The 18,536-nt window shown below is 46.2% G+C and overlaps 1 protein-coding gene across 2 annotated transcripts in view; it reads right to left on the bottom strand.

Annotated features, from left to right (window-relative positions):
* Dlgap2 (DLG associated protein 2) overlaps nt 1-18,536 on the bottom strand; it is a 691,629-nt gene that overhangs the window by 516,285 nt on the left and 156,808 nt on the right. For both annotated transcript variants that reach the window (XM_041673600.1, XM_041673601.1), the window contains one exon: nt 7,007-7,061. In XM_041673600.1, coding sequence (XP_041529534.1) covers nt 7,007-7,061 — 55 coding nt within the window. The remainder of the gene's footprint in view (nt 1-7,006; nt 7,062-18,536) is intronic.

The following is an 18,536-nucleotide window of genomic DNA, read 5'->3' on the forward strand; positions in this document are numbered from 1 at the left end:
TCACAACTTTTGTTTCAGAAAGCCAAAGAATAGCCCAGCCACCATTTGGGGATCAAGTCAGGTGTGAGGTCGTCCTGAAGATTCTTGGAAATATCTGTGCTCTACCCAGTGCATCAGCAGGAAGTGTCGGAACTCTATGTGGACTGTTTAAATGCCTGAGAAGTGAGCCAGAGCGTCAGGCAAACGTTCGACCCTCTTTCTATTACAGGCTTAACTATCACCAACACTCCTCGTCTTCGGAGATCTTAAACTGTCTTCAACAAATAGCAGGCACATTTGAAAGCAGGAGCCTGTATCTAAAACCTTAGAATCTTCAGCAAGTACACACACATGCACCTTATGCACAAATGGCAAGGAGCCATTTGGGGCTAGCAAGAAACCTAGCACTAGAGCTTTGACTTTCTGACCCATTTAACCTACACTGTAGAGTGAAGAGTCCAGTCCTTAGATGGATTTTATATCTACAGCTGTGGATGAGATGTTAAAGAATTTTGTACTGCCATTTGGTCAGTCCATATTTAAAGGTTTTGGAAATGATGTGTCTGTTGCTTTCCCAGATCTGGAAAAGAAATCTTTCCTGAGTGCTGAGAGCATTTTTATTGTCATTGCCATTTGTGTCCTTCCCACATATAGACCATCCTATTCCCTCTAGTTCTCCTCCCCTTCTTCTTCACCTCCCCTTCCGCCTTCCCTTCTCCCCCTCCCCAGTGCTCCCAGTTTTGTCAGGTGATTTTGTCTATTCCCCCTTCCCAGGGGATCTATGTATGTTTCTCCTAGGGTTCTCCTTGTTACTTAGCTTCTCTAGGGTCATGGACTTTAGGCTCATTATCCTTTGCTTTACAGCTAGTATCCACTTATGAGTACATACCATGCTCATCTTTCACTCCTCACTCACTCAGGATGTTTTTTTTCTAGTTCCATCCATTTGCATGCAAACTTCAAGATGACATTGTTTTTTACTGCTGAGTAGTATCCCATTGTGTAAATGTACCACTTTTTTTTTTATCCATTCTTCGGTTGAGGGGCATCTAGGTTGTTTCCAGGTTCTGGTTATTATGAATAATGATGCTATGAACATAGTTGAACAAATATCCTTGTAGTATGGCTAAGCATCCTTTGGGTATATGCCCAAGGGTGGTATTATGAGTATTGCAACAGGTTAATTCCCAGTTTTCTGAGAAACTGCCATACTGATTTCTAGTGTAGTTGCACAAGTTTGCATTCCCACCAGCAATGGAGGCGTGTTCCCCTTACTCCACATCCTCTCCAGCAGAGAGCTTCCTAAGAAAGCAGAGGTATTAGGAGTTCTAAAAGAGCATGGATGGAAACAGGGATGAGATTCCTGGGGAAAACCTGTCTGCCCCACAGAGGACTTCAGAGCATCCAAGTAAGGATTACCCCTAACAAACCTCTTGCCTACAGACTTTTTTTTTAGCTTTTTGTTTGTTTTGTTTTTGTTTTTTTTGTTTTGTTTTTGTTTGTTTGTTTGGAGGCAGGTTTCTCTGTAGCTTCAAAGACTCTCCTGGAACTAGTTAGACCAGGTTGGCCTCAAACTCACCTGCCTCTGCCTCCTATATGCTTGGATTAAAAGCATGCACCACCACCACCCAGCCTTTTTTTTAGCTTTTGAAACACTCTATAGAGTACCTTGAGCTGGAGCACATCCTGAGATGCCAGTATAACACAGAGAGCTAAGATTAGCACTCATCTATGTAGGCACAGAAAGAATAATGGCACAGGGCAAGAATCATCTTCCCTCAACTTTCCCACACAGGAAACTGTAGGCAGGACAAGCTGAGAGCCTCCTCAGGAAGTTAACTTAGCTACTCCCAGCCTCAGAGAGCTATGGTGGCCTGCACAGGGTGGTCCAGTGACCTTGTGGGATATTATTAAGGCCCATTGTTCAAATGACAGAGTGAGACTGAAACCTCTCAAGGGAGAAGAATCAAGAGCATTTGTTCTTGGGCCTCATGGCTTCTCATCTTCACACCAAGCTACCACCAACAAGGAACCTATGGGAGGAGTACACAGATCTGTAGGGTCAACATCTCAGGCTCCATACAGGAGACCACTGCAGGGATGGGGCTGGACACAGTGCACTCTGGGCTGTGTGTCTACTGAGTACATAGTTCTCCACTTTAATGAAAAACTGTCATCCAATCTACCATGAGACCCTAGAGGTGAAGAAAAGCCACAATGAATAAAGCAATTTCGCTCCTAAAATTATTGACCTATAGCCTCACATTTTGGCAGTGATTCTGTAGCACAGGCGATTTTCTAATAAAGTCATTCTCAGTTTATGAAATTAAGCCCTTTGATGTATGAGAGGGTTTTCTTCTGTCCTTGGCTGGTGGACAAAGAGAGGGATGGCAGGAAAATAGGCGTTCTGCTCACTCAACAACAGCACAGAGTGTTGAGTCAAGAGAAGGCAAATCTCCACAGCTTACAGCATTAACTTTCTCCATTTAGCTTGGTGTTCGTTATTCTTAGTTTATGAATCATATCATATGGCATTCTATTTGTACAACCTCAATTCTTTTTTGAAAAGGAAAAGGAAGTATAAATAATTGCATTAACTGGGTAAAGAGAAAAAAAAAAGCTCACTTGAAGCATTTGGCCTTTCAAAGAATAAGCCTTCAACCCGTAACATTAAACCGGCATCAGTTGGCACGCCGTGCCCATGAGTGCTCACTCTGTACATCCTCCCAGGACCCTTCCCCACACAGCACTTGCTGCCCTTGCCCCAGGAACTTCACAAGTCGCCCACAGCCCCTCTTCTCCCACACCAACAACATTATTCCTGCATCATTTTGCCTGCAGTTGATCAGAGAGCAACACACGGACAGTGAGGATTCCCTGGGGCTCCTGTAGCATCGCAGACCAACACAGAATGAGATGCCGTGCGAGATGCAGCAAATGCTCAGCAGCTATGTGGAGGCGAAAGCCAGGAACTGCGATCTGTGTCCTCATCATCGGAAGAGGGCAGTGTCTTTCCTACACGGGCAATAGCCGAAGCTAATGTAAAGACTCTAAGCCAGCGTGCTCCAAACCCATTGTGCAGGGTTTCCATTGCAACACTGAGGACCAACGCTGCTACCACATCTCTAAGAGCCAGATGCACTGTCCCTGCCACCAGTCACTTCGAGGCATGCCCCTGCGGATGGGCTGTGGAAAAAGAACAAACTGACTCACCGGTTTTCCTTTCTGTCTTCGCTGTGAAATTACAAGCTGTTGAAAACCTTTGGCTCACAAGAAACCCGGTGGATGTAAAATTACCACCCTTTGCTGCCATTTCAACAAAGACGTCCTTCCCCTCTGTTTTCTGAACTAAATAAGCAACTTGACATGCAGCAGCTCTAATTTCAACAGCCCTCGTGTTCCTTGTATGGTTTGACGATGTGTAATTCGAGTACCCTGTAGGCCTCTAAAGCCCTATGAAGTAATATATAAACTATATATCTGCATGTAAAAAAAAATCAGAATTATCTGCTCAACCTAAGTGGATACTGTAAAATTAGGCATCCTCTTTCAGACATTAGATTTTAATTCAAAAGATTCCATTCAGCCCAAATACACTAAACAATTTGCACCACATAGAGACCTGTTTAACCATGGTCAGTACCCTGGGAAAGCTGCACTGAAGACAAGAGCCTTCACATGCTCAGGGTCTGATCAGAGTAGGGCACCTCCTAGACTCTTTCCAAGACCTTTATAGCAGAGCTTGGGACTGGTCGTGGTAGGAAAATTTGCTACACAGAAATGGGTGAACACTAGGGGCTGGGGCTCCCACCAACCCAGTGTCACCCTGGTGAGGAAGGCCAGTTGACTAGCATCGCAATGGCAGTCAGGCAACCTCAGAGACAGGAACACTCGGTTGTTCCAGGAATGCCACAAGAATTGCCAGAGAAGCAAGAATCACAGCCACACACATGAAGAAGGCCATAAAACTCTTTCTGTTCAGCTCCCATGGTCTCAGTCATCTTTCTGAGACTTTGGAATGAAATAAAGCCGAAAGCCGGTCTCCCTGCCTGCGTAGTCTGTGTAGGGCCTGTTACTGTGTTGTTATCAAAGCCTGTGGGGAATGAATGTTTTTGCCATTTTACAAGATGATTCTGTTCCCAAAATGTCTCCATTCTTGGTGGCAGAACAGACTGTCTCCTGATGGACACAGAAAAACACCCTGAGGCAGCCAAGCTAGAGTCAAGTCAGGGCCCAGCTGACGGCACCCTTGACTCCTCAAACACACGTGACCACACGGAAACAAACAGCTGACAAACAAGACAAGAACACAGACATGAGAAGTAAACAGGGGCCAACACTGGCACTGCCTGCATCTCAGGAAAAGCGGAATCCCTCCCACCGGTTGCCACTGATGGCTTCTGCATACGTAACCCATACACAAATCTCATGAAGAAGGGAGAACAGAAGAAGATTATATAGTTTTACTGTGTGTTACATTTCCCATCAGAAATAAAAGTCCCAATGCCCCACAAGTTAAGGGCATAAAGTGTTCAAGCAATACAAAAGATAACAATCGCTCAGAGTTGTAAGACCAGGCTGACTATAAAACTATAAAGACGGGTTAACTTTTATCTTGGAAAAGGTCAGCTGTCATCAAGTGATGTAAGTGAGGAAGTTGCTGCTCAGAAAAGTTTCTAGATTCACCCAGGAGTCAGCATGCCCTGTGGGTCTGCATCCCCCTAAGACCAGGAACCAGCCCTGGGTGAAACAAAGGTGCTACCCCAGAAGTTGTGGCCAAGGACACCCTCAGTTAATGATCCTTTTACCAAAAATGGGTTTCAAGGTAGGAGAGACTCAATTGTACTATTTGGGCAGCAACTTCTAACAAAATTTGGCTAGTCTCAAGCCAGAGACAGCAACTGGAATCATAGGTATCAACAGAGATGCCCCTGACCACGTGGGTCAGCTGTTATAGTCCAGAGCACACAGCTGTTTGGCTGGGTTTACAGGGTACACAGGTCTCAACCTAAAGACTAAAGAAGTCCTTACTAAAGTCACCAGAAGTAGAAAATGTAAACAGTGTCTCAGAGTAAAAGACTGAATTACACCCAGGGCACAAACGTAGTGGACACTCTCCCGCCAAGCCACCGTCCAGCTGCAGTGTGTTCTGGCAAAGACATGTTGCATTCACCTCTGAGCTTCAGAAAGCCTCATGCCTGTGGCTTTCCTTCACAAACCAGCAAAGGCAAAAAAAACATGTGCTCAACTTCTGCCTCAGTTCTTTTGTGAACAAACTCCAAAATGACATAGTAAAGAGAAAATCAGTTAATAAGTTAATCTACCTTTTTACCTCATTCACCAAAATTAATGCAAGCAATTAAATTAGGGACAATATATGTTATTTCAAAACCAGCCATGTTTAATTCAGCAACACCGAGCTCTGTGTAGGCAGCCTTCCTGGGTCTAGGAGCCAACAAGCAGCATTCTTAGGAAATGAAAATAAACCTTCTTGAGATGGCAACATCTTCCAAACTCACTTGAAGCTTTGCATATAGTCAAGTGTCTCAAAATACCCGAGACTCATCCCAGTCCTCAGAATCCACGGATATCCTCACATGCCAGAGCTCTGCTTGTTTTCATTGCCTTGGCGACGCTTGCAGGGCGGCACACGCCACTTGACCCCTGGTCCCCCCCCTACCTAATAGCTGCGCTTCTTCACAGCACGTGTCCAACATCTTCGCTACTGACAAAGCCTGCCAGAAAATGCAGGCTTAAGAAATATCCAACTGTGTTATAAGTATGTTTCCTTATAAATATAGTAAATAGATACAAATATGTTTCGGTGGCAAACAACAAACGCTTTGAAAAAGGATGACATCAGTAACATAACATATCCACATTTCTTAGTTTAGAAATTCATTTCCCCTAAACCTTTTGTGTTTACATTGAATATCAACATAAACAGGATTCCCCCCCCGCCACCCCGTAACCATGCCTGTCTATATCCATACTGCGGCAGTGGGAATTTCACCAGAGCAAGTCCTGTGTATCACCATGGAAGACAAACTGTCTGAAAACCTCAGTTTCATACCCAACAAAAATATCCTGGAACGAGCCAGGCATAGTGGTGCACACCTTTGATCTCACACCTGGGAGTCAGAGGCAGGCGGATCTCTGAGTGCAAGGCCAGCCTGGTCTACAGAGAGTTCCAGAACAGCTAGGGCTGCTCTACAGAGAAGCCCTATCTCGAAAAAAACCAAATATATCTGACTCGCATTTGCAGAGACACAGTGGATTTTAGGGACACGCAAGCTCTGCAAAGCCCTCTGCAGGTATCAGCCACATCTGTCTGCGCCTTAGATGCTGAGATTTTCATTCTGATGACAATAACACCAGTGAGAGGCTGTCTACCTGAAATAATCAAAGCACAGACTCACAAGATAGCACACCTTACATTCTCATCTCTAATGTCAAAACAACCAAGTTCCGGGACGGTTTTTAGACCTCTTTCTCCCCATCACATTTCCTCAGAAGCAGCGCAGAACACTTATGCTCTGCCCGCCCCCTCCATCCGGGCTGCAAAGCTGCACGGTCACACAAGTATCCACTACAATACCCCTAACTCACCCAAATCCTAGAGAACACGCATATGGCTAACTTCCACCCTGATGACCAATGGACACCAAATCAGCCAGAAACAAACTGTGCTGCTTTAAGTAAACAAGTATAATAACCAGACAAAACAGTTTTGGAGATGATACATACAGCTTGATTTGAAAAGAAAAAAACAGCCAGTTTCCCTTAAAAACCGGAGATTATAGACATCTGAATCCATTCTTTGGTCAGTAAAAACAGAAATCCAAAATCGGCTTGGAATACGACACCATCTTCTACTTTTTTCAGTTATCAAATAAACACACACACACACACACACACACACACACCTGCAAAAAGCCCGCACAACAACAATCTTCCTCGAGCATCGAGTTTCTTTGTGTCGCTGACATACAACCTGTGGCCTCAGACCAGGGGGAGGTGATCTTACCTGTGTTCCTGTCTGGTAAAATACAGCAGTGTTTCTGCAGGATGCCGGGCAGAACCTGTTTCAAAACAAATAAATAAAATGCACTTGGTTGTTATTCAGGCCAAGGTGAAGCATCTCATTAACTGTGAGGGGCTTCCTAATAAGATCGTTCCATGTTGCACAAAGATGGGCTCAATAATCAAGCCGGACGGGAAATGCTGATGACATACATTTCTCATCGAAAAGGTTAATCAAGTAAGTGTGTTGATTGTATATGGTTCTCCTGGGATGTGGCTGACACTGGGTAATGTACACCCTAATGGGCCCTAAGAGATCTGGACCATGGCTCTGCAGGGACGGCCATGTGCAGGGAAATGGGCGCACCAATTTTCCTGGTGGCTTTTAAAATATTAGGTGCAATTAGAGCCTGACAATGGAACCTGGTTGGGACACTGTGCTGGGGCTTTACTGAGGAGGACCCAGTGCAGCCGCTCTCGTCCCTCATCCCGAAGATTTGTGAGAAAAATGTAAACAAAACAAACAAAAAAAAGCTGTGTTTAGAATCCAACCTAGGTAGCAAAGGGTGAAGAAGTGTCTCATTTGGTTTGAGGGTGAGAATAACAGAGACTAGATTTGTCAAGGAAATTCTACAATGCAGAGCCTCGGCAAAGCGCAGGCTGGGAAAACCCTGCAGTGGGGATTATCAGCGGGAAACTTATGTTCCTGCTGCCCAAGCTGCTCACAGCAAAGCTGGACCATCCATCCAGGCTGCAAAGGCTGCACCTGACCCACAGGAGCAGGCGTGGCAGGCCCTCAGCCAGCAGTGGCAGCTGTCCAGAGCTGTTGGCCAGGAATGCTGTGATACTTCAGAGCAGTGAGTTCCATACAAGGGAGAGAGGTGTCCCAGGAAATACCAGGGACCTTCCACCCATCCCTGTGGGCCAGCCTTACTTCCTCCACTCCCTCAGAAGACATTGTGTGCAGAAGAGAATGTTTTTTAATCCTAAATATTATTGCCTGCACTTAACAGCATGAACAATTTTTTTGACTCTAGGTAAAATTTGACAACAACAAAAATAATCAAATGAGATAAAGCAATAAGCATATCGATATCAAGATATGAAATAAGAATTCTAAAACATATTCTGATTTCCTCCCAGCTAACTGCTGCATTGGGACACAAACCACAGCGTTTGAAAACCTCATCAATTTATCTTCAGGAGCAAGACAAGGGCAACGGTGTCCACTCCAGCCTGAGATCTAGAGCATATGGTGTTCACAGTCTCCTTCAACCAGGGCCACCCCCAGGCTTGTTCCTGACCCCTCCCAACAGCAGCCCTGAGCCTTCAATGCTTAGGATGCAAGAACACAGAGCTGCAATGGGCAATTTCACTGTGGATCATGGCCCTCCCGTTAGGCAACTGACTCTCAACTCAGTAGTTAGTGGTGAGGTCTCTCTGAGTCTGTATCATCAGAAAGACCACGATGTTACCCTTCCCCTGGGTCCTGAACTAAATGAGACTTGTGCTTAAAACAGATCCTGAAGGCCATGGTGTCTATGGGAAGATCTAAGTCAATTTGTGTGACATGTGACCTTAAAGACTGATGGACCCTTCCCAAGGGCAGCCACTCTGAGTCAAGGCAGGTAGACACCCCGTTCTGCTGGAGTACTGGTGACGTCATACTCAAGCTTCCTGCTTCTCCTCAGAGCTTCCCAAGCTGCTGCTACTCCCCAAAGTCACCAGCACAATCCAGGTATCTCACTTACAACCCCTCTGAAGCAGCACTTCCTCTCTGCCAAAACTGCAAATCTTTTTTTTTTTTTTGAACATGCCAAGTAGCTTTCATTTGCTCCCAAACAGGAAAATATAAGGAGCCAGAAGAAGTCATAAACAGTCCATGGTAGAATTCACCTTGACTTTCCCAACGGCAGACGATTTGTGTTCAAAAATGGCGCCCATATCTAATCCTGACAGTCTCTTCCCAGCCGTGGTCCCCCGTAAGACACCTGCACTAAATCTCGGGTCCAGCCGCAGACACGCAAATGCCAGGCACACATCACTTCCTCGCAGCCAGCTTAAGGGAACAGCCAGGCAGGACTGTAATGGGTTTATTTCCTCCTGTGAAGGATTTACAGAAGACAGAGGAGGAGAATGAAATTATCTGGCCTGCCCAAAGGCACTTTAAAAAGTTCAGACCTGCCTACTCTCTGAGAGTATTTAACGGCCGACGATAATTGGAGACATTGTGTTCTGCTCTTCCGAGTCGGGAGAGAGGAACCCATGAATTCAAAGACCCCCCCAGAGTCCCCACCAGTACCACCCTGGGTCTTGGAGTGTCCATCATCCACATTCTGAGGAGACCCCTGTTGATGCCTACGACTGTAGGTTCAGATTCTTCCAACTGGAGATGTGCTTCCTAAATAAGGAACTCCAAAGTCTCAATCATCTGAATCCTGCTTACTCTCCAGGTACCACCTTCTAAGACCAAAGACAAAACGTAACTCCAGAGGGAAACTGACGCTTCTGCCATATTGTCTGCTGGAAGTTTAGAATTCACGTGTCAGGTGACTCCAGTAGCATTTCACATACCCCAGTCCGCACCACCCATGGCCTTCTTAAAAATGCAGCTTGGGCTGCCCTGGCTACCAGGAGTTCATTTTCCCACCACAACACTCTCTCACCAACCTCCTTTTTCCTCATCCCAGTCTTCTCACTCCCTGATGCTCTCCCTTCACCGTGCCCTTGGGGATGGCAACTCCCTCATTCTCACACGTGAGTCACCGAGAAGCTGGAATGGAGTACAGCCCAGGCCTTGCACCCTCCTGTGTCCACGTGCAGCAAACTCTCATGTTCTCATGATCTGTCCCTTTCCCTTGCTTCTGGGCCATTCTACCTGCAACTGCCAGTTTGACCTCATATTTACCTTCAAGCTGCCCCACCCATGCTGAGCCCTCACACTGAACAGAAAACCCCACGAGTGGGTGTCTAATGTGTTCTGGGGACTTGGAAGTCACGTGTATTGGGTGTGTGATGAGTAGAACCTGAGAGATAATGATGGTTCTGGCAACAGTCAGAGGACCCTTGGTAGGCCATCTGAAGATCTTACTGTAGGGTATAATGTCTTGGCCTGAATGTTGGGACCAAGACATTCCTGACACTCCACTTGCCCCTGAACCCTCCACTCCTCATCTAAATAACCACGGGGTATTTGTTTCCTCAGGTGGCCATCACAAAAAAGTCTGAAACGGATATAAGTGTTGTCATTTTTTTTTAACTCTTTGGGGGAACCTGCCACCCAGCTCCCAAATAAATACACATGGAGGCTTATTCTTCCTTATAAATGCCCAGCCTTAGTTTGGCTAATTTCTAGTCTGCTTTGCTTAAATTATCCCATTTATCTTTTCCTCTGGGCTTTCACTTTTCTCTGTTTCTGTATACCTTTCTTCTTTCTCCATGGCTTGCTGTGTGGCTGGGTGGTTGGCCACCAGAGTCCTATTCTCCTCCTTTTTGCTTCTGATCTCTCTCCTCCCAGACTTCTATTTATTGCCTCTGCCTGCCAGCCCCGCCTTTCCTTTCTCCTGCCTTGCCACTGGTCATTCAGCTCTTTATTAGACCAATCAGGTGTGTTAGACAGGCACAGTAACACAATATCAGAGTTGAACAAACACAACATAAAGGAATGCAACACATCTTTGCACCCTTAAGCAGATATTCCACAGCGAAACAAGTGTAACACACCTTAAATTACTATTCCACCACAGGCAAGGGGCTCTTACTCCTTCCTTCCTCCATTCCTCTGGCCAGACTTCCTCTTGCAAGCTCTCACTATCCCTGGAGACTCTCAAGGATTCTGGTAGCCTAGCTCCAAACTGGGACATGGGACTCAGTGAAACACTAACAGGAATTTGATTCCTTTTGTGAACTGGGAACAAGGTGCTGGAGCACTACAGTCATAGTGCATGTGTGATGTTTGTGGACTGCCCTGGCCCAAGTTAGAAGTCCCTATGTTGAAAGATATTACTACATGATGGGTTGGTGTCCTCCATGTGCTCATTAGATCCTATTACAAAAACCTAAATTTCTGATCCCGTACTGTCTCTGTGTTCTCTCTCCCAAGCCCCATGGAGTGGCACTCCAAGGTTCTGAATCTAGTACTGGTGACAGATGACCTGACTTAGCTCCTCCCTAAGACTGCTGCCCCTGCTCTCCCTCACACCAGGGTCTACTCTCTTCCAAACAACGTGCTTATTCTGTTTCTCAGCAGAGAGACGGTCTACTTCTCTTCATAAAGAAGCTACGCGCTCGCTCTGAAGTATAGCTGCAGTGGGCCAGGTGAGGGACTGCACCCTGCAATTTGAGCCTGTGGGCCTGACAGACCCGCACTCTGGATCTACCCCAGTGCTGAGGCTGACTGGCACCCTCTAATTCTCAGAAACCCCTGATGTTTCTTTTCTGTTTCCTCTTCCTGGAAATTCCATTATTTAGGCGCAGGGATGAGTGGATCTAATCACGGCTACCCCTCTTCTCCTCTGCCTTTCTGTTATACTTTCATAAAATTCTCTCTGCTTTGTATTCCAGTCCTCTAGTGAATGTCTCAGCTTTGGCCTTCCACTGTTATTTCTCGGAGATTTTCCTTGCCATAAATGTGACTTCGTGCATCAGCTTCAGGTTGGCTCTGGACAGAGAATGGACTCTCCACCTGCCTACCCTCGAGGACAGGACTATTGATGGCTCCCATACTTTTGGCATAGTCTCTACTCTCAGTGACATCCTGACTGTAAAAACTGATGCTCCATGGTCATCCACCTTGCTTAATACCAAGATCTATGAGTTATTATCTGATACCAAGAACTGTTAATATGAGGGTCAAACAAACATCCTGCATCCCCAGTCTGCCAGGATGGAGAGCCAGGTATCCATGTCGTCTCTCCCCAAGACTGATACAGTCACAAGGGAAGTAATAACTGTCATCAAAAATCACCAGCTCTCTGATTACAGGGTTAACCTCAGAGGTGAAAGGATGGGGCCTTCGGGACTTTGAGAGGTTCGGTGTGCATGCCATTTTGTCCTGTTTTTTAAAATCTTAAAACATTAGCAGACACTATTCCCGAGTATAAGCTCTTAGTAAGAACCATTTTTTCCCATCCCCATCTGCCTCTCAGCCTTGATGCCCTTCCTTCCTGGGCAGCAGGATGCTGGGCCCAACGGACCACGATACATGGGCATTGCTGACAGTCTGAGTTTTTGCAGTTTGTACAAGAGATCAGCACTGTGGCATTTAAAACCTTCAAGTGGCATTACACAGTTTAACATCCTTCTTAGAGGACACACGCCCCAGAGACACAGACACATTCTTGAGGGTGTCAAGAACATAAGTAAGTATTCAATTAGCTTTTCTCAACCAATTGAACTGTGAAGAAACAGCCTTCTGTTCCTTCCAGGAAATGCTGTATCCCATGCCTCTCAGGAGAAGACACTCAGCAGCGTCTGACTTCCACAGTATCTGGGAAATGCTGGATCTTCATAAGTGCTGGGTCATCCTCTACTTCTGCCTTCTTCTTGTGGTGTTGACAATAAAGAGTCTGCTCATCGAAAGCCAGTTATAGACAGGACAGATAGGACAGGACAGGCACACACCTTGGGGTTTCCCTGTGCATCTCCACAGGCCTCCATCATGCTCAGCATAAGATGGGCAAGGGTCCTTGACTCTGTCACAGTAAGCAGTCAGCCATGCACTGGAACCATTTATAGAATTGCAGCCTCTGAGTTGCGTGTGTAATGTGGGATTCCCCTCTTATGCTGTGAATACCACTGGCTAATAAAGAAGCTACTTTCAGCCAATGGCTTAGCAGAATACAGGCAAACTGGAAAGGTATATATAGAGAGTAGGCAGAGTTGGTGAGAAGTCATGTAGCCACTGGAGGACAGACACTGGAACTTTGCCCAGTAAGCCACAGTCACATGGTAATATACAGATTAATAGAAATTAATTAATTTAAGATAATAAGAGCTGGCCAATAAGAAGCATGCGCTAATAGGCCAAGTAGTGTAATAATACAGTTTCTGTGTGATTATTTCAGGTTGGAAAACAAATAAACAGTCTCTGTTTACAGAATGGCACCCACATAATTCTTGCTTGATAACTGTTTTGTTATATGTAATTTTACTATGTTAAAGTTAAAACCTTCCTTTTTATTTAGACAGAAAAGGAGAGGTGATGTAGGATTCCCCTCTGTATGCTGTGAATACCATTGGTTAATAAAGAAGCTACTTTGGGCCTATTGCAGTGCAGAATAGGGCAAGGTGGGAATTCCAAGCAGATAGAAGAGGACAGAGTAGGTGGAGTCATGGAAATTCCATGAAGCCACTGCAGGAGACGGTCACCAGAACCTTACCAGTAAACCACGAGCCTCGTGGTAAAATATAAAATAATAGAAATGGGTTAATTTAAGATGTAAGAGCTAGCTAGAAATATGCTTAAGCTATTGGCCAAAACAGTATTGCAATTAATACAGCTTCTGTGTGATTCTTTTGGGTCTGGGTATCCAGGAAACGAACAAGCAGCCTTCCGCCTACAGGTGTGGGCACTAAGGACAGGCTGCCTGGGGGCTGCACAGCTCCTTCACTTACGAGAAAAACAAAAGATCTGAGGCTGTGCCTCAGTGCCCAGCTCAGGGCAAAGACACTCCTTCTAAGCACATGAAGTGAAAAGAGGAGTGTAGTAATTTGAGCGGCAGGGCTGCGTCCCCAGCACCCCGGCTGCCTGGCTAGCTTATGCCCGAAATAACAACACACAAACTGTATTCATTTAATCACTGCTTGGCCCATTTCTATCTAGCCTCTTCTAGGCTAATTCTCACATATTAATTTAGCCCATTTCTAATCATCTGTGTAGCGCCCCTAGGTGCGCTTACCGGGAAGATTCTAGCCTATGTCCATCCTGGGTCGGAGCTTCATCGCATGTGTCTGCCTGGGAGCTGGGAGCATGGCATCTCTCTGAGGCGTCTGCTCCCAAGAGGAGAGCTATGGAGTCTGAGCTCACTTCCTCTTCCTCCCAGCGTTCTGTTCTGTTTACTCCTCCCACCTATCTTCTAACCAATGAGGGCCAAGCAGTTTCTTTTTATTTAACCAATGACCTTCCTCCATCAGAAGAGGGGAACAAAAAATGACAGCCAGGGTCCAATGCCTCCACACTAGGCATTGCCTTCTATTTCATGGTTCTCATGCAGGATGCCATAGGGAACAAAGCCAGAGCCTAGAACACAAATAAGGACACACTGGACAAGCTGTCATCAGTGCCCTTATCTGTGTCACTTCAGGAACTAAAGGGCACTGTGCTCCATGAGTCAGTAGTGAGTGCAATCTACCACGACGGACTCAAACCTCAGCCTGTACCAGTGCTGCTTACACCTACAATGATCACTCGTGTGGCATCCTGGTCCCCAAATGGGGCCAGGAACTGAATTCCATGTTCCCTGGAGATGCCCTAGCCAGAATCCAGGAAACAGTTTGAGAACCATGAAATCAATGTATCACCGCAAGCGACATCCATCCATCGACTTCTCGTCCATCCACTCTCCCATTAGAGTCCATGCAATAGAAACATCATGTCAAGCTGACAGAAGGGCTGATGGGAGGTGGACATCAGAATGGCTGTGAACAGAAAAATCAATCTCAGTGTTCTTCCATAACACGAAGAACAGATGGAGGGCTACTCAGAGGAGCTGGAAACGTGGACCTGGGGTATTTCCAGAGCAGACTGCAGGGAGGACCCTTAGCTTAGAGGTACACGGTATCCCAAAGAGCAGGAGTAATGCAGACAGTCAGAAAACTACACCTAGGCTATGTCACCCACCAGGACCCTCACTAGCATTAGTACCCACACCTCTGCTCACAAATGATCTACTGCTGTCTCCTCAGGCCTAGACTGGTCACGTTGATTTGGTCCTGTTAGATTCTCATCTTCTCTGGTTCTTACATATGCATGCTATAAACAAAAGTATTCCTAAGACTATCCAGGAAACCAACGGGAGGAACCATTATATACAGGTTTGGGCATAGAAACCAAAGATGCAAAAATATACATGAATATCACCAGGTTACCACCCTCCACCAAAGCCAGCATTCCCAAAATGAGCACAACTAGACTTTACCTCCCTCATTCTTTCCCCCATCTCAAACAAGAGACATGAAATGTCCTTCTCTCAAACCATTTTAAGCAAGACACCTCTACAAACACAAGTTTTCCAACTAAAATCCCCCATTCTGCTGTCAGCAAGCCCCACTTGCTAACGAGTGACTCCCAGGAGTCCTTCAGAGCCTCACAATTAGTAGGGGCATTCGAGGATCACTAGATATTAACAGAAAGCTTCCTCTGTGAGAAAGATCAAAATGACAGCAACGAAAAAGAATCTCTCTGTAGGAAATGGGACGTTTCAAAACAATGACTAGCAACATTTCAGAATTCTAGAGATGGCATGGATGATGTTGTTGCTGAGACAGGGCCTCATTATATAGCTCAAGCTAACCTTGAACTCATGACCCTCCTGCCTCAAATTCCCAAATGCTGGGATTAGTAAGAAAGGCAAAGCTCCATACTTAGCACACTGGATATTTATATATTTTATTCTGGCTAGAAATTAGGATGCTACACTCACAGAAGCAAAACCCAAGAGAAAGACCCTCCGGAAGTCAGGGTCAACCAGCATTTCAATTAAATCCCGCCCCCCCCCCCAAAAATAGATTCAAGACATTATCTCAGAATGTAGAGAGAAAAACACACCAAGGATTGACAGAGAGAACTTTCCACCTCACAGTGGGAGAGTCAATGCAATGGGCCTATGAAGACGATGGCTGATGAGCCAGGCAAACTAGCCTGAACCCACAGACACACAGGAACAGACTCAGAACTTGGAAGCCCACAGAACACCCAGCCACACCTCAGTGACTAATCCAGTACATAGCAGTGAAGATGCTGACGAGAAGGAGGGCTCCAAACACAACCACAGCCAAGAGCAGGAAGCGGAGAGACAGAAGAACAGAGGAGTGGTGCATTAGAAATCAGAAGAAACATCTCTCCGTACAGGCTATCCACAGGAGAAGACAGCATCGGACGTATCAAGTGACAGCCCGGGCTTCACACAGTGCCCCACCTCTGCTATCAGGATGCAGGTGGAGAGCAGCCTACACCATCAGACAGATAAAAGAGAGAAGGAAAACCTGGGATGAAGAGAGAAGAGGTATGAAAGAAGACAATGGTGGGGAGACCTTTATACACTGCCAAACACATGGTATAGCCAAGTTGGATAGAGAGTGCAAGCAAATCCCCCAAAAGAGCAGTGGGGGGACACGCCAAAGAGTGTACTGCCAGGCTCTGAGGACAACCGAAGCTTACAGTATGCACATGTGTGAAACAGGCACAGAACACGAAGCAGGCAAGTCCCCACAATGAGTGTGAGCCTGAAAATGCCCTTGAGAAAAAGCAACTTTGAATCTCTTAGACCAGGGGCCTTAGGATGTTTTCAGAAGGTCCTGCTGCAATCAGAGTCAGCTGCTACGTTAGCAAGCTTGCCTTCCTGTTTCAAACCCATGGCCAGCAAATCCGGAGGAGCTCTTTGAGAGACGCTGAGACCTGGCCTGTGTCAGAGCCAGTCTGATGAGGTTCTGAATATGGGGTCTAAGACTGGGGCCCAGGATCAGTCCCATGAATCCTTCTACATGAAACGCCAGCATGCTGGGCTGAGCGAGAGACTTGGGTCATACGCTTAGCAGAACCTGGGTAAACAAGGCACAGGTGGCTTAGCTTACCCCTTCTCAGTAGGTGCCTCAGGGTGAAGTACTGCTTCACAGAGGAAGAGAGGGAAGAATTGAGGGAGTCTCTGCTATGTGTTTAGGGCCAAAGATACACTGTAGCAATACTGGAGAGATATAAAGTCTAGTGGCTGGCTCCTTTACTTCTGTGATCTTTCAGAATTTATCCCAAAAACTCTGGGTTTTTATTATTAAGACCAATCAGAATTTGCACTACATCCAAATAACACAGGCAGGGGATGGAATTCTCCAAGGCACCAGGTCAGAATGTACAATCCTACCTCTGAAAAAAGAAGCAGAGACAAGGCAACTATGTGTCCTGGTAGTAGGATGATGCCTTCTATCATTACCCAGCCTTCCTACAGGCTTCACAAATCTTCATTGTAGGCATTGAGGGACCCGCCACATCACCCCACCCCTCCTATAGAAAAAAAAAACTCTGTTTCCTGGAAAACATGAGCAAGCAGTGTTTGGAGATGTAAACAAAGAGAAGCAGCAGGATTTGGAATACTTTTTTGGGTCAGAAATACCATCTTTCCTCCAGCAATATCAATCCACTCTCTGCCCTGGATCTCTCCTTTCAAGGGTCACACTCATCCCTGGGGATCCTGATACCCAGAGGCAAATCCTGACATATAGCCTGCAGCTAGAAACGCAATCCCCACAGGTTTTCCCAGTAATCCACCAAAGCACCCCTAACTCTGTTGTTCCAGAGCCCAGGTTAGCAGCTTCTGGAATCAGAATCCTCTGCTCATCTGCTGATGGCCCAAAGAAAACCAAGAACCACATCCACAGAAGAAGCCTCTCTGGGTCTCAGCAAAGAAATGAGAACCTTTGTTGGGCCTCAGTGGATCAAAAAGCCAAGGCTCTCCCAGGGATAGGAGGAGTCATCTCTGACTGATGCCAGTCCTGTCCCCTGAGGGACTGCTGGCACACTCCTCTCCCTGGCTTATGAGACTTTGGACCTGGGTACCACCCAGAGCCTTTTGCCTCAGAGCATCCTGCCTCACCTGCAGCTCGAGCCTAGCTCTCCATCCCGTGGAGAAGGCTACTTTGCCTTCAAGAATCAGATCCAGGCCACGCTTTGCAACCCAGTGCTCTGAGAACTTCCATGGTCAACCTGGCTACTTCCATTGTCTAAGAATTACCATCATCCCCAGTAAAGATGGAAAAGAACCAAAAGCTCCACAGATGTTTCCCATCTTCTGAGAGACCATTAATTTTACAGATTTTTCTGAGCCTCACAGTAGCAGAAGTCGGCATGTAATGATTCCCGACGGCTGGAACACAGCCTTTTTTGAGCTTCAGAAACCACAGGCAGATGAAGTCAAGGATCAAGAAAGAGCCTGTTTCCTCATGAACAGATGTGAAACAATTCAGATCGCTCCTTCTTAAGTCCCCTAGAAATGGCAAGGCCATCGAAAGCAATGGCCTCAAGTGAAGTCACCACCCCTGGCCAGGACCCCAGTTACACACACAGCACATTCACCCATGAGTTAGAGATTGACACCCGCAAACTGCAAAGCCCGTGTAGCTTCAGAAACTCCTTGACTCTCGTGTTAGGCATAGCGAATGGTTTTAGGAAATTTTACAATGCTGAATTCACCTTGTAAAGTGAGTCCACTCTGGTCCCCAGCAGCCCTCACACTTCTGAGCAGTTGTCCCCAGAACCCAGAGTACACCTGCCACATGACCAGTGAGTTCAACTGTGGCAGATGTTAGATCAGCGTGCCCAGCAC

This window comes from Microtus oregoni, unplaced genomic scaffold (genome assembly GCF_018167655.1).
Source record: "Microtus oregoni isolate MIOR12 unplaced genomic scaffold, Mior012 000024F_ref0000369, whole genome shotgun sequence".
NCBI lineage: Eukaryota > Metazoa > Chordata > Mammalia > Rodentia > Cricetidae > Microtus > Microtus oregoni.